The sequence below is a fragment of the Microcebus murinus genome, chromosome 21 (genome assembly GCF_040939455.1).
Source record: "Microcebus murinus isolate Inina chromosome 21, M.murinus_Inina_mat1.0, whole genome shotgun sequence".
Classification (NCBI taxonomy): Eukaryota; Metazoa; Chordata; class Mammalia; order Primates; family Cheirogaleidae; genus Microcebus; species Microcebus murinus.
In genome coordinates, this window is record NC_134124.1 from 21,827,471 (window position 1) to 21,844,410 (window position 16,940).

At 38.5% G+C, this 16,940-nt stretch overlaps 1 protein-coding gene and 1 non-coding gene across 3 annotated transcripts in view; both read right to left on the reverse strand.

The window, feature by feature from the left end:
• Positions 1-474: 474 nt before the first annotated feature.
• Positions 475-16,940, reverse strand: part of MED7 (mediator complex subunit 7) — a 315,410-nt gene continuing 298,944 nt past the window's right edge. The window contains exons 2-3 of one of the 2 annotated variants that reach the window (XM_012781587.3): positions 3,980-4,030; positions 475-1,606 (exon numbers count right to left, since the gene is read on the reverse strand). In XM_012781587.3, coding sequence (XP_012637041.1) covers positions 888-1,589 — 702 coding nt within the window. In that variant the 5' untranslated portion in view covers positions 1,590-1,606; positions 3,980-4,030 and the 3' untranslated portion in view covers positions 475-887. Of the gene's footprint in view, positions 1,607-3,362; positions 3,776-3,979; positions 4,031-16,940 lie in introns of those variants that run through there. The other variant, XM_012781588.3, reaches the window with a different exon arrangement.
• Positions 10,666-10,748, reverse strand: LOC142863436 (small nucleolar RNA SNORD60). The gene has a single exon (XR_012914202.1). It is a non-coding gene; the product is annotated as a small nucleolar RNA SNORD60 (small nucleolar RNA).

Sequence of the window (16,940 nt, forward strand, 5' to 3'; positions counted from 1 at the left end):
ATGTTAGCGGCTCTGATTACCAATTGAACAGGCGGTACTAAGGAGACTCTATCCTTGGGAACTCCACGTAACTCATGACTTTTATGGTTGAAATAGCATCAACGGAAGTCTGACATTGTGGAAAGACAAAACATGGGTGGACCTGGTTATCTATGACCTAGCGCTGCTCACACACACACACAAAATGTGTAGCTAATGACATAGATATCTTAATTACTAAAATGAGTGTTTGTAACTGAAAATGACCAAAGAACTTATTACCTGAGTGACTGGGAAAAAAACAACTTAGGGGACTAGCCTGTATGATTCTATCCAGTACAGGGAGAAGAAGCTGAGATAGAGGGTTTACAGGAGCAGTCATGAAGAAAAATAAAGTTCCTGTTTCACAACTCTACTGGGTTCTTCACTATTAACATGTTACACTGCTTCTTGGAGCTTAAGCAAAATTTTTAATAAAGTCTAAAGATTTCATAGTTTCACATTTACATTTTGCTCTCCTTTATTTATCATTCTTAAAGCAAATGATAAATTTCCTTTTCAAGAATGAAGGCTTGCCATTATTGAGGTTATCTTCAAAGTTTTACTGCAACTCCAAAAAATAGGAGTGTCTCACACAATAGCAGCACATACATACTTTGCTTTGTAAAGTGATTACTCTTAATGTAGTAGTACTCATTTGCCATGCTTGTTATACACCAAAATTACTGCCTATGACATCTCATAATTGAAGAAGTTGGAGAGTAAAGATTAAAGCCATTTACATTTTTAGTTATACCTCTCTTAAGACTGTCCAAAAAATTAATTTTTAACTTTTAATAATATATAACTTTTAATACATATGAGCTATGTACTAAAAAGAAAAAAAGACAAGAGGAAAGAGACATCCTTCATGGTCTTTCATTCATTTCATCAATTAGAACACACAAGGCAGCATCTTTCTCTATAATCTGGTCTCTCCTATGACCTGAATTTTCTCTGTGTTGTTCATTCTGTCCAGTACAATTGTTGCTATCATCAGCATCCATGGGTTCAGTTTTTACTCTCATCCCTGCTTCTGAATGGGGCAAATCATCAGGCAAAGAAGCCAAGCAATTTTGAATCATCTCAATTACTCGTTCCAGGTGCTTCTGAAACCTCTCAGCTGTTTCAAGCCGCTGACGTTTCTGGACCTCCATCATGACTCTCAAGGTCTCCCTTGCTTGGTGGGGTCGGTATTCATTTATAAGATGATGCACATGTACAAAAAGCAGCTTAAGATCTTCTAGTTTCTCTTCTCGTTTTATACTCCCAGGGCTCCTTATCAATATATCTAAAAGATCCAAGAAATTAATAAGGATAGACATATTGAGTTTTCTCAGTTCTTTCTTGTGATCAAACTGCATAGGATGAAGCCGTTCAATGCCCTGACTTTCCAAAGGGCGGATGATAAGATCATCACATTGGAACTGGTTGCCAAACATCATATAACTGTCTTTTATTGGAGGGGGAGGCTTGGGAGCTAAACCTTCCTGAATGTTTTCATCTGTATATTCCTTGATGTACTGCATTGGAGGTGGCGGAAGTGCACTCACTTGCTGTGGTTCACCCATTGTGGAAGATGAAGAACCTACAGAAACAGACAAAAGATTTAGAGTAGAGTTACAAAACAAACCTGTTACATTAAATGACTACAGACAGAATATTTTCTTCCTTTTCTTCTGGCAGTCTGAGGCCCTGGACAAGATAATCTCCTTAGTTCCTAAAAATGTGCCATTCTTTTATAATTAGGCATTATATTCTCAACCATCCACATACTTTGCCTTCTCTTCTTAATACTTTCATCAGCATAAACAATATGCTGCAGCATATTTTCATCTATAAAGAAAATCTTCTGGATTCCACATCCTTCATCAGTTATGGCCCATTTCTCTACCCTTCTCTAGCCAAACTCATGTGCTGTCTCCCAATCTCATGTCACAATCACTTTCACTTTATAAATTCCAGACACCTGGTATTATCCAAGGTTCCTAGATGAAATAATCCAATTCCATACCCTTTTGTCACTGTGTACTCTATAACTTTATAGTTACAAAAGGTATTTATAACTTTTCTACATCTATTACACAAATTTCAAACCCAAAGTCAAGCTCAGTATCTTCTATGGCCACAATAATCTCAATTTACTCCATTTTAAGTCTAGGTATATTATCCAATGAGAAGATTCACTAGTGCTCTTTCAGAGTGATATTATCAGAGTTTCAAGATGTAAGACCCTTCAACATCAGGTGGGGCAAGTAACATACTAGAAGTCGTACTATATAGAGAATTTGAGAGGTACTGAGGGCAGCTGTAAGGCAACCCCAAGTTTCCACTAAGCTACAGTGGTGCATAGGATGATGAAGTAATCACAGACAATATGAACTACTGTGACTGTACCAACCTACAATTCACTGCTTTACCAGCCTCCGTATATTCATTTTTGTCATTTCCAAATCTGACTTCAACTCCAGTAAAACTGCTCAGAGCCATTAAGAATCACATGACTTAATTCAATCACATTCATCTTAACCCCATCAGACTTTTTCCTCCTCAACACACACACACCCTACTCCCTTAATTTGTGACTCTGACATTCATGTTTTCTTCCTTCCTCCCTGGACACTCCCTTTCAGTCTCTTTTATTGTCTCTGCCTCTCTTTTTCTATTTAAACTTTTTAATTTTTTTTTTTTTTTTGAGACAGTCTCAATCTGTTGCCCAAGCTAGAGTGCCATGGCGTCAGCCTAGCTCACAGCAACCTCCAACTCCTGGGCTCAAGGGATCTTCTGCCTCAGCCTCCCAAGTAGCTGAGACTACAGGCATGCGCCACCATACCCTGCTAATTTTTTCTATATATTTTTAGTTGGCCAATTAATTTCTTTGTATTTTTAGTAGGGGGGGGGCGGTCTCGCTCTTGCTCAGGCTGGTTTCAAACTCCTGACCTTGAGCGATCCACCCGCCTCAGCCTCCCAGAGTGCTAGGATTACAGGCGTGAGCCACTGCGCCCGGCCTCTATCTAAACTTTCATGTTGGTGTGCCTTAGAACTTTTTTCATCAAGCGATCTAACAAGATTTCAAATATTCCATCATCCAACAAATATTAGAACCATTCCTATGTGGTAGGCTCTGCATGCCAGCAGAAGTGACATTCCTCTGTTTCTTCAGAGTTCTGCTCATCCCAATTTCAGCAGGATGCGCTTAGCTGCTCTGGCACCCCAGGAAGCTTCCTGGGGTGGAGAGCTCCCACCCACCATGCTCTTACAGCAGAAGCTACCATCATGACCACTGCATAATTCCCTTAGGTGCTAGGCCAACACTGCCCAAGAGAATGTGGGGAAAGACCCACCTTCCAGTGCTTGCTCTATCGGGGAGTGGGAGAGTCTCACCAAAATAAAGGTATTTCAGGGCGCCACCCCCAGAGATCCCATTCATTTTGTCTACTGTGAATGCGGCCCCCCCGAACGTCGCTTTGAACACCTCTTCAGATGAGTCCGCCGATTTGGCTTAGGATGTATCCGCCCTGCCCCCTCGCAAATGAACCCAGCTGATTTCACAACTGCTACCAAAAGGATGGCGGGCAGGGATGGTTATTTTCATCACACAAAGGGCCAGCGAGGGCGAATGTGTCGCAAAGCCACACAGCTCAGAAGACCAGCGGCGCGGGGACCAGACCCCGGGCCTCCGCCCCTCCAGTCCGGCTAGCTAGCCGTTCCCCACGCAGGGAGCCCCGGGCCTCCCGCGCCGAGGGCCCCTCAGCCGGCCGGCCGGGCACCCCGAGGCCTCCACCGGCGGCCGGGGAGGCCGCGCTCTCCGGGAGACGCGGGAGGTGACGGCCGGCGAACGCCTTCCGACGCCGCTCTTCGCCAGGCCTCCCCCTTTCCCAGCCCAGCGCAGAGGAAGCCGCGGGGTCGAGAAGGAAAAACGCAAGCAGGCCAGAGCCCCAAGACGTCGCCGCCCACTCACCTCAGCGCTAGCTTTACGCAGCCAGCCGCCTTCACCACTGAGGCCGAAACCAGCTTCCGTTCGCCCGCTCCAGAATATAGCTACCGCCCCTGCCTCTGATTGGCTGCTACAACTGTCCTTTAACTGAGGTCGTAGTCCCGCCTCCGACGATCCCTCGCTATTGCGCCTGCGTCGGTTCTCCGCCCCGCCCCCTTACGTTCACTTTTGGTGGTCGATTTTGCTGTGTGTCTGCACTTTCAATCAGTGAAAGTAGCAGTTGGTGGCTACGTTCCTTTTCTTTTTCTTTCATTTTTTAAAAAAATCTTTTTAAAATTTAATTCATACAACTAAACAAGATACCCGTATGTTCTTACATAAAAATTCAAAAATACAGATAAGCAGGTATTTTTAAAAATTATATGAACTCTAACCCCAAATAACGTTTAAAAAATGACATTGTTTTTTTCTTTTGAAGCAAAGCAGCAGGTAGATATATATATTTTTTAAACTTGGAAATATTTGTGAGCATGATTGAAGATCAATAATATTCTATCCATGCCAAAGTACTGTGGGTAAAATAATAATAATAATAATAATAATAATAATATTCTGAATCTCTATTTCTTCCCATCCATTCACTTTTATTTTCATTTAGGAATTCAGAACGTCTTTTACAAGATATCCAGGCAACAAATTACCAAGTTTAAAAACATTAGACATAAAGGTTTCTTTTGGAGGTTATTTTCATAAGTAGTGTCATAAATTTCTGAATTCATGGGAGTCTTACAAAGAACATGTTACACATTAAAAAAAAGATTGTAATTCTGGTAAAAGTTCTCACCTTTACTACTTTTAAAATAAGCCTTAATTTCATTTTTTAAAACTTATGGAAAATTCCAAGCATATTCAAAAGTAGAGAGAACAGTATATTCACCCAATTTCAACAATTATCTATCCACAGACATCACTTCGTTTCCAAATATTTCAGCATGCTTCTTTAAAAATTAAAAGCTCAATTTTTTTGCATAACCACAAATTATTGTCTCACTTAAAAACAAATTAATACTTATTTAAAATCATCAAATGTTATGTCAGTATTTGAATTCTGATACTCTCAGGTTCCAAATAAGGTCCATCCTTTCAGACTGGCTGATGTGTCTTTTAATTACCTTTTAATCTATAGGTTCTTTCCCCCCATCTAACCCCCAAACACACACACAAATCAATTTATTCGTTGAAGAATGGTAACTACCACATTTATATAGTTTTTTTGTTTTTGTTTTTGGTTTTTTTGAGACAGAGTCTCACTTTGTTGCCCGAGCTAGAGTGCCGTGGTGTCAGTCTAGCTCACAGCAACCTTAAACTCCTGGGCTCAAGGGATCCTTCTGCCTCAGCCCCCCACCTCGTAGCTGGGACTACAGGTATATGCCACCATGCCCGGCTAATTTTTTCTATATATTTTTAGTTGGCCAATTAATTTGTTTCTATTTTTAGTAGAGACGGGGTCTCGCTGTTGCTCAGAGCTGGTCTCGAACTCCTGACCTTAAGCGATGTGCACACCTCTGCCTTCCAGAGTGCTAGGATTAAAGGCGTGAGCTGGCCAATAATGTGACTTTTTTTTTCAATAGAGACAGAGTTTCGCTCTTGCTCAGGCTGGTTTCTAATTCCTGAGCTCCAGCAATCCTCCTACCTCAGCTTCCCAGATTATAGGATTATAGGTGTCCGCCACCATGCCCGGCCTGTAATTGTATGTTTATATGAGAAACTGCCAAGCAGTTTTCTAAAGAGACTATATTATTTTTCCAGCAATCTATGAGTTTAATAGTTGCACCCTCAATCTGCACTTGATATTGTCCTTTTTATTTTCACTTTTTGCCATTCTAATAGCTGTATAGGGATTTTAATTTGCATTTCCTTAGTGTTATATATCTTTCATGTATTTATTTGCCATATGTATCTTTTCTTTGGTGAATTGTCTGTTCAAAATTGTACCCATTTTTTTAATTGGCTTGTTGGTTTTTTTTCTGTTGAGTTGTAAGTGTATATATACATATATACACACATACACACACACAGACTCTGAATATAAGTCCTTTATCAGAATATGTGTTTTGTAAATATTTTCACCCAGTCTATGGCTAATCTTTTCATTTTCTTAAAAGAGTCTTTCAAAGAGCAGAGGTTCTCATTTTGATGAAGTCCTGTTTATCAACTGTTTTCTCTTATGGCTTATACTTTTTGTGTCCTACAAAGAATCTTTGCCTAACCCAAGATTACAAAGATTGTTCCTCTTTTTTATTCTGTAAATTTTACTTTTCAGTTTTACACTTAGGTCTATGATCCTTCTGAGTTAATTTTTGTATATGGTGCAGCTAAGGGTGGAGATTCCTTTTATTTATTTATTTTTGCATATGGAAGTCCAATTGCTCCAGCACCCAATTGGGTCTATTGGTCTTACTGCCTCTGTCATTGGTAGACAGGTTTGTAAATAATCTCTCAGCTCCTGTCAGTCAATTACTTTGTACTTTGTGGCTTGTTGATCAGTCTAGGCAGAAGAACTGGAAGATAACAAATAAAAGTTTTTTATCTCTAGCCCCTGCTTCTTCCTGTCATGTGATTTTTATCTGCTCATGTACTGTATATTGTTTAAGCAATGGATTTTGAGTGTGAGTCATCACTAATGCATTTTTCCTTCAGTCTGCAGTAGAGTTTCAATTTTTAATCACCGTTCTTTGTTATTGCTGCCGTTGCTTCATGAATACTAATGACCTTATCACTAACAGCAATCTCGACCACCCAGATCTTTGTACAGCAGATGGGAGGGGAGGGTGCTTGTGGTTTGCTTTCCCAGCAATATTTTTTCTTACCACCAGAGGGCAGAAGTAACCCTGGCATTTAGGAATGATCCCCAGCTTAAACTTTCATAACAGAAGGATTTGTGTCCCACATATGGGGGTCTCACTAAGGGACATTATCAGTTATCTCTTGCAGGCTGAGGAATTTAAAATGGATTTAGAATCCTACAAAAAGGACAGTAAGCCCTTTTGAATTATTTGTTGTAGCTGTTAAAGTCTACATTGACATTATTATGTGGAATTTAACATATCTGTGCCATTGTCATATCTGTTTTTTGAATCCTCACAAAAACCTACCCATTTTATTGGTAGGTTGATTGATTTTCTATACACTCCCAAAAGGTTATGGGCTATATTCAACCCATTTAAGGGTCCTCTTTAAGGTCCAAAAGTTTCTCCAAGTTCACCCAAATAAAAGTTACCTCTACATTCATTCAGAGCCTCTTTACTTCTTATAGCACTTCTCTACCTTAAATTGTAGTTATGCACCTCCTTTATTTCTATGGCTGTAGTTATTTAAGTTCCTGACTTACGTGAGCATCAGCTCTGATGATCCCCAGCATTGCCTCACACATACCCTACACTGAATACATTTTTGTTGGAAGATGATCATTGAACAAAAGCAAAATAAAGGCCAGGTGTGGTGGCTCACGCCTGTAATCCTAGCACTCTGGGAGGCCAAGGCGAGAGGATCGCTCAAGGAGTTCGAAACCAGCCTGAACAAGAGTGAGACGCCTGTCTCTACTAAAAATTGAAGGAAATTAATTGGCCAACTAAAAATATATAGAAAAAAAAAATTAGCCAGGCATGGTGGCACATGTCTGTAGTCCCAGCTACTTGGGAGGCTGAGGCAGTAGGATGGCTTGAGCCCAGAAGTTTGAGGTTGCTGTGAGCTAGGTTGATGCCACGGCACTCTAGCCTTGGCAACAGCGTGAGAATCTGTCTCAAAATAAATAAATAAATAAAAGAAGAAGAAAAAAAACTGCATGTTTTCTGAATGGCAAGTATGTACAAATATGAGCTACCTGCTTTCAGTATAATTTCACATCAGGACCAAGAGTAAGGGGAGGTGTGCAAAACACATGCCTCCAGGTGCAAAATTAAGGGAGTAGCAAAACTTGGTAATCAAGATAAAGAATAAGTGAATGCAATGTTTTAAAAATAAAAATTAAGCCCAAAATCCATGAGGGAAAAAATACAATTTTTTTTTTTTTTAAATATGCAGTTTTGCTCTGTTGCCTAGGAAAGAGTACAGTGGTGTGATCATAGCTCACTGTAACCTTAAGTGCCTGGGCTCAAGTGATCATCCCACCTCAGCCCCCCCAGGCAAGCACCCCCATGCCCATAAATAAAAAATTTTTATTTTTTGTTTATTTTTTATTTTTTGTAGAGATGGGGTCTTGCTATGTTGCTCAGGCTTGTTTCAAACTCTGGGCCTCAAGTGATCCTCCCACCTCAGCCTCCCAAAGTGCTGGGGTTACAGGCATGAGCGACTGCACCTGGTCTGTTATTTTATTTTATTTTCCTTTTTGAAATTTTACAATATTTAGGGAGTACAAGTTGAATTTCATTACATGTATATAGTATATAGTGGCGAAATCTGGGCTTTCGGTGTACATATCACCGAATTAGTAGTTCACATACCACCATTTAAAGAGGAAAGGCTCTCCCATGCAACTCTAACATTCAAAGACCAGAATTATTTTCCTGAAGGACTGTGTGGCAATGTCCTCTTAGACAGATTTTTAGAGTTTAATAATGCGTTCATTTTCTAAAAATTCATTCCTTCATCCAATATTTATTGCTCACCTACTAAATGCCAGCTACTGTCCTAGAATCTGTAGATACAGTGGCACAACTGATTGCAAGCCCAGGTGCTACTTTTCTGCAGTTATCTGAGAAAATCTTTACCTACTTGGTTCCACCCTGCTTTAGGTCCAAGATGAATTTCTCTTAGAACCTTGGGCCTTTGACAGAGGCAGATATTATGAATTCAGACCTCTACGGGTTTCTTTATCCCATACAGACTCCAGTCTGTGAGTTGTACAGGATTTTCTGTCTTCCTTATAAGTCCTCTTGCCTTTGTCTCCTACCAACTCTGGCATCTGAATTCCAATTTGCCCTTCAGCATGTGTTAACCTGGGCTGAGAAACCCTCCAATTCAATCAGGGTGGATCAGAATGGATAAGAGCAGAGATTATCCAAGGGGATAAGAGCTGAGCCAAGCTGGTGGGCTTTCAGGCTGCTCACCCTGTCCCCCTTTCAACCAAAGCACCCTCACTTTCATCTCTAGGTTTACTTAAGATTTACTCATTACTAGGTTTCACTTAAGATTTAATATTTAAAAAATTTTTTTAAAGAACAAGATATACCTTCAGTCCAGAAATAGTATGAGGGGGGGGGGGGAAAAGAAAATAAAAAATTATAAATAAAAAAATGAAAAAAAAAAGAACAAGATGTACCAAAAGTTTGATAAACACTGAATCAGGTGATCTCCAAATTTCTTTGCGATCTGACATTGATTAGCTCTATTAGCATCGCCCTATATGTATTGTTTATTATATGCAAATTAGAGATAGCAATCTCACAGATTTCAAAGAGCATTTGAAGAGGCATGTCCAATGGGGGGAAAACCTTTTCTTCCCAAGGGCTGAAAAAAAATGTTCTGCAATTACATAACCAGTCTACTTTGTAAATAGACTTTATTTTTTAGAACAATTTTAGATTAACAGCAAAATTGAATGACAAATGCAATTCCCATATAGCTCCTCCTCACACATACTCACACCATCCCATCAACATCCTACCCACCCCCACCATCAACCTCACACCAGAGTGGTGCATTTGATATTGGGCCAACGTTGACACATCATTACAACCTAAAGCTCACACTAGGGTTCACTCTTGGTGTTGTGCATTCTGTGAGTTTTGACAAATATATAATGACATGTATCCACCATTGTAGTACCACATAGAATTGTTTCACTGCCCTAAAAATCTCCCGTGTCCTAGGGAAGTCATCCCTCCTTCCCTCCAAACCTGGCAATCACTGATCTTTTTATTGTCTTCTTATTTCCATCCAGAATCATATAGTAAATAGCCTTTTCTGATTGGCTTTTTTTCACTTAGTAATATACCTTTAAGATTTCTCCATTTTTTGTGTGTGGCTTCATAACTCATTTCTTTTTGTCACTTAATAATATTCTGTTGGATATATCACAGTTTACCCATTCACCTACTGAAGGACATCTTGATTGCTTCTCAGTTTTGGCAATTGTGAATAAAACTGCCCTAAGCATCCATGTGTAAGTTTTTGTGTGGACATAAGTTTTCAACTCATTTGGGTAAATACCAAGGAATATGATTGTTGGATCATATGGTAAGCGTATGTTTAGTTTTTGTAGGAAACTACCAAACTGTCTTCCAAAGTGGCTGTACCATTTTGCATTCCCATCAGCAATGAATGAGAGTTCCTGTTGCTTCGTATCCTCAACAGCATTTGTTGTTGTCAGTGTTTTGGATTTTAGTCATTCTAATAGGTATGTATTGACATCTCATTGTGGTTGCTATTTGTTAATGACATATGATGTCGAACATCTTTTCATATGCTTATTTGCCATCTGTATATCTTCTCTAGTGAGGCGTCTGTTCATATCTCTTGCCCATTTTTTAATCATGTTATTCATTTTCTTAGTGTTGAGTTTTAAGAATTTTTTTTGTGTAGTTTGGATAGCAGACTTTTATCAGATTTGTCTTTTGCAAATATTTTCTTCTAGACTTTGGCTGGTCTTCTTATTCTTTTATTTTTCTCTCTCTTTTTTTTCTCTTTTTGGTCTTCTTTTCTTTTCACCCAAGACTCAGACTTGCAAAATAATCAGACTGCATATGTAGCTTTCAAATGAGGTGTCAAAAATTAAAGCAATTCCTCATAGCCTCTTCTGATTATCTTGACAGTGTCTTTCACAGAACAGACAAGTTTTTCTTTTCTTCTCTTTTCTTTTCTTTGTTTTTTTGATATAGAGTCTCACTCTGTTGACCTGGGTAGAATGCAGTAGCATCATCACAGCTCACTGCAACCTCAAAATCCTTGGCTTAACCTATCCTCCTGCCTTAGCCTCCCCAGTAGCTGGAACTACAGGCACATGCCTCAATGCCTTCCTAATTTTTCCTTTTTTTTTTTTTTTTTAAATAGAGACAGGGTCTTGCTCTTGCTCAGGCTGGTCTCAAACTCCTGAGCCAGAGCAATGCTCCTACCTCAGCCTCCCAGAGTTCGAGGATTATAGGAGTGAGCCACCGCGCCTAGCCCAGATTGTTTTAATTTTAATGAATTTCAGCTTATCAATTTTTTCTTTAACAGATCATGCCTTTGGTGTTGTATCTAAAGACCGATTGTCAAACCCAAGGCCACCTAGATTTTCTGTTATGTTATTTTCTAAGAGTTTTATAGTTTTGCATTATGTTTAAGTCTATGATCTATTTTGTGTTAATTTTTGTGAAGAGTATAAGTTCTGTCTTTAGATTGAGTTTATTGCTGTGGATGTCTAGTTGGTTCCAGCACCATTTGTCAAAAAGACTATCCTTTCTCCATTGAACTGCCTTTGCTCCTTTGTCAAAGATCAGTTGACTATATTTGTGTGGCTCTATTTCTGGGCTCTCTAATCTCTTTCGTTGATATTCTTATCTATTCTTTTTCCAGTACCACACTGCCCCAATTACTATAGCTTTGTAGTGTGAATCTGGAAGTCAGGTAGTGTCAGTTATCTGACTTTGTTCCTCTCTTCCAGTATTGCATTGGTTATCCTGGGTCTTTTGCCTCTCCATATAAACTTTAACATATAAAATCAGTTTGTCGATGTCCATGAAATAACATCAGGTAAAGTAAAATTTTTTAATTTGAGGTATTTATAGATTTACAAATGATACAGGACGTTGAACATCTTTTCATATGCTAATTTACCTGCCATCTGTATATCTTCTGTATAAAATTTTCAATTTGAGGTATTTGTAGATGGACTCGTAAGAAATAATACAGAAATCTCTTGTACACCTTGCCCAGTTTACCTCAACCATAATATCTTGCAAAACTTCAATACGATATCACAACCAGGATATTGACATAAATACAGTCAGGACACATACCGTCTATAAAAGAGTCCCTCAGGATGTCCCTTCATATCACATCCGCTTCTCTCTTGACCCCAACCTCTTCTTAACTCCTGGCAACCACTAATCTGTTGTCCGTTTCTATAATTCCTTCATTTCAAGAATGTTATATAAGCCAGGTGCAGCAGCTCATGCCTGTAATCCTAGCACTCTGGAAGGCAGAGGCAGGAGGACTGCTCAAGCTCAGGAGTTGGAGACCAGTCTGAGCAAGAGTGAAACCTCGTCTCTATTAAAATAATAATAATAATTTTAAAAAAAGAGTGTTACATAAATGGAATCAATCAGTATGTTACTTATGGGGGGTAGTTTTCTCAGTCATTATAATCCTATGGAGATTCATCTAGATTGTTGCATAGATGAGTAGTATATTCAAGTCCCTTTTTTTTTTTTTTCTGAGTAGTATTCCATGGTATGGATGTACCATAGGATTTTTGACCATTGAATGATATCTGTGTTGTTTCAAGTTTATGGCTATTACAAAGCTTCTATAAACATTTGTGCACAGGTTTTTATGTGAATATAAGCCTTCATTTCTCTGGGCTAGATGCCCAGCGGTGCAATTGCTGAGACCTGTGATAGCTGCATGTTTAGTTTTGTAGGAACTATCAAACTGTTTTTCAGAATAACTGTATAACTTTACTCATCAGCATTTGGTGTTGTTCCTAGTTATTATTTTTATCTTATTATTGATCATTCTGATAGGCATTTGGTATTATCTCATTGTGGTTTTAATTTACATTTCCGTAATGACTAATGAGGCTGAATATCTTCTCATGGGCTTATTTACTATCTGTGTATCCTGCAGTAAAATTTCTCTTCATATCTTTTGCCCATTTTCTAATTGGATTGTTTGGTTTTTTAATGTTCTGTTTTGAGATTTCTTTATATAGGCTAGATACTAGTCCTTTGTGGGATGTGTGGTTTGCAAATATTTTCTTTAGTTTTTAGGTTGTCTTTATTCTTCTACCAGGGTCATGTAAAGAGCAAAAGTGGCCGGGTGCAGTGGCTCACGCCTGTAATCCTAGCACTCTGGGAGGCCAAGGTGGGCGGATCGCTTGAGGTCAGGAGTTCGAGAGCAGCCTCAGCAAGAGTGAGACCCCGTCTCTACTAAAAATAGAAAGAAATTCATTGGCCAACTAAAATATACAGAAAAAATTAGCCAGGCATGGTGGCGCATGCCTGTAGTCCCAGCTACTTGGGAGGCTGAGGCAGGATTGCTTAAGCCCAGGAGTTTGAGGTTGCTGTGAGCTAGGCTGACGCCATGGCACCCTAGCCCAGGCACTCCAGTGAGACTCTGTCTCAAAAAAAAAAAAAAAAAAAGCAAAAGTTGTTTATTTTGATAAAGTCTAATTTATCAATTTTTCTCTTTATGCATTATGCTTTTGGTGTTAAGTCTAAGAACTCTTCTCTTCTTAGTACTAGATCCCAAAGATTATATCCTATATTTTTTCTATACATTTTATAGTTTTACATTTTATTTAAAGAAGTCTGTACTCACTCTAGCCTGGGCAACAAAGTGAGACTCTGTCTCAAATAAATAAATAAATAAATAAATAAAGAAGTCTGTGATCAATTTTCAGTTCACTTTTTACTACTTTTTTTACTTTTTTTTTTCAATTGAAGACGCAAAAGGGAATGGGTTCACTTTTTAAAACTATGGTATAAGACTAGGTCAAGGTTTATAGTTTTGCTTATGGATGCCCAATTGCTCCAGCACCCTATGTTGAAAGGGCTATCTTTCTTCTATTAAATTCCTTTTGCACCTTTATAAAAAAGATCTATCATCCGCATTTGTATAGATCTATTTCTGGATACTCTAGTGTGTTCCATTTAGACACCTATTTTAACCCTCCCCACCTATTTGAATCCTCCACACAGCCTTGACTATTAAAGCTATAGAATTAGTCTTGAAGTTAAGTAGATTGATTCCTCCCTCTTCATTCTTCTCTTTCACAATTGTTCTATTTCCATTCCTTATACATTTTAGAATAATCTTGTTTATACCTACAAAATATCTTGCTGAGATTTTTATAGGAATCATGTTAAACCTATATGTCAATCTGGGGAAAACTGACATTTTTACTATGTTGAAACTTCCAATCCATGAACCCTATCTGTTTCCCCATTTACTTAGATCTTCTTTAATTTCATTCCTCAGTGTTGTGTAGATTTCAGCATATAAGTCCAGAACAAGTTTTGTTTTTTTAGATGTACACATAAATATTTCTTTTTTGAGCAATTGTAAATGGTGTTGTATTTTTAATATTGGTACCCATGTGTTCATTGCTAGTATGTAGAAACAATTGATTTTGTATCTTGCAAGCTTGCTGAACTCAATTTATTAGTTCTAGGAACTTTTTTTTTTTTTTTTTTTTGAGACAGAGTCTCACTTTGTTGCCCAGGCTAGAGTGAGTGCCGTGGCGTCAGCCTGGCTCACAGCAACCTCAATCTCCGGGGCTCAGCGATCCTACTGCCTCAGCCTCCCGAGTAGCTGGGACTACAAGCATGCGCCACCATGCCCGGCTAATTTTTTTTTGTATATATATTTTTAGTTGGTCAATTAATTTCTTTCTATTTTTGGTAGAGACGGGGTCTTGCTCAGGCTGGTTTCGAACTCCTGACCTTGAGCAATCCGCCCGCCTCGGCCTCCCAAAGTGCTAGGATTACAGGCGTGAGCCACCGCGCCCGGCCTAGGAACTTTTTTGTAGATACCTTGGGATTTACATAGACAATCATATTTTCTACAAATAGGGATAGTTTTATTTGTTCCTTTCTAATCTGTATGCATTTTATTTTACTTTTTTGCCCATTGCACTGCCTAAAACTTCTAGCACTATGTTGAATAAGAGAGCTGGGAGCAGATACCTTTGCCTAGTTCCTGGTCTTAGGGGGAAAACATTCAGTCTTTCATCATTAAGTATAATGTTAGCTGTATTTTCTTTTTTGTACATTCTCTTTATCAAATGGAAGAAGTTCTCTCTAATTGTATCTATGTGAGAGTTTTTATCATGAACGGGTTTTGAATTTTGTCACACACTTTTTCCATATCAATTGATATGATCATGTGATTTTTCTTCTGTAGCCTCTTAATATGGTGGATTATACTGATTACTGGGGACTATGGCTGTCGTCTTGCATCTCTGGAATAAAATCCACTTGTTCACGGTATGTAATTCTTTTTATAAATTACTGAATTTTATTTGCCAATATTTTGTTAAAGATTTGCATATCCATATTCATGAGGGAGTTGGGTCTATTTTCTTTTTTTATACTGTCTTTGGTTTTGGTATCAGGATAATACTAGCTTCATAATATGAATTAAGAAGTATTCTCTTCTACCTTCCAGAAGAGATTATGTAGAATTGGTGTTAATTCTTCTTCAAATAGTTAGTGCAGTTCTCCATTGAAACCATCTTGACCCAGAGATTTCTTTTAGGGGAATTTTAATTATGGTATCAATGTCTTCAATAGTTAGTTGTAGGTCCATTCAAATTATCTATTTCCTATATATTGGGTAATTGCGGTAGTCTGTGTTGTTTGAGGAATTAGTCCATTTCACCAAAGTTGTCAAATTTGTGTGTGTAGAGTTGTTTGTAGTATTCCTTGTTATCCTTTTGTTGTCCGCAGGTCTGTGGTGATATCTCTGGTTTCCATCTGCAATATTGATAATTTGTGTCTTCTTTGTCAATTTTGCTACAAGTTTGTCAATTTTATTGACGCTTTCAAAGGACTAGCTCTTTGTTTCATTTATTTTCTCTATTGTTTTAAATTTCATAGCTTTTTTTTGAAACAGAGTCTTGCTCTGTTTCTGAGGCTAGAGTACTATGGCGTCAGCCCAGCTCACAGCAACCTCAGACTTCTGGGCTGGAGCAATACTTCTGCCTCAGCCTCCCAAGGAGCTGGGACTACAGGCATGCGCCACCATGCCCAGCTAATTTTTTCTATATATTTTTAGTTGGCCAATTAATTTCTTTCTATTTTTAGTAGAGACGGGATCTGGCTCTTGCTCAGGCTGGTTTTGACCTCCTGACCTTGAGTGATCCGCCCCGCCTTGGCCTCCGAGAGTGCAAGGATTATAGGTGTGAGCCACCATGCCTGGTCTGCTGAAGCTTTCTTTTCTTTGCTGGGGATTTCTGTTTTTTCATTTGTTTCAGGCATATTCCTAATTCCTTTTTTTCATGGATGCTTTAGAATCTTTGTCAAAGAATTCTAACATCTCTGTCGTCTTGCTGTTGTCACTTAGGGGCAGGCAACAGCTCTTGCCTCTCTAAGGTTTGCTGAAAAATCACTGACATGAGATAGATAGATTAATGGGAGGGAAAAGATAGCAATTTATTATACACCGGACACCTCAGAATGAAGATTCAACTCCTCGATGAGTTCAGAGGTTTTAAAGAATAGGGCCTTAAGAGCAGAAAAATAGGTTTCGGTAGGAAGGAAGAAGAGGCTTAACCAGCTAGCAAACGTGGTCTTGTTATGTAAATCAAACCTTATAGGGTAGCAGCCCTCAGAGGCCATAGATGCTAAATGTTTCTTTTCAGACTTTTAAAGGTGTCAGACTCTCAGTTAATCTTTTCTATCAGGAAAGGAAAGACCTGGCTGCATTCTATACAGATGTAGACCCACCACCACCAGCACCACCAAAAGACAGCTTTGCAGCATTACTTCTATGTGTAAGACTCATGGCAGCCATCTCAAAATATGTCAAAGAAATATACCTTGGGATAAAATATTTGTAATTTCCTTCATCACCTATAGATTGTCTTTTTTTTCATTTCATTTTATTTTATTTATTTATTTTTATTTTTTTTAATATTTTTTTAAAATTTTATTGTAATTCATTTTTTTTCCCAAATGTAAGAACGTGTTCTGTAATATTCATTTGATTTTAGATCCTCCTATTTCTTGGGATGATAAGTGATTTTTACTTGAAGTCTGGACATTCTAGTATTATGTTAAGAGAC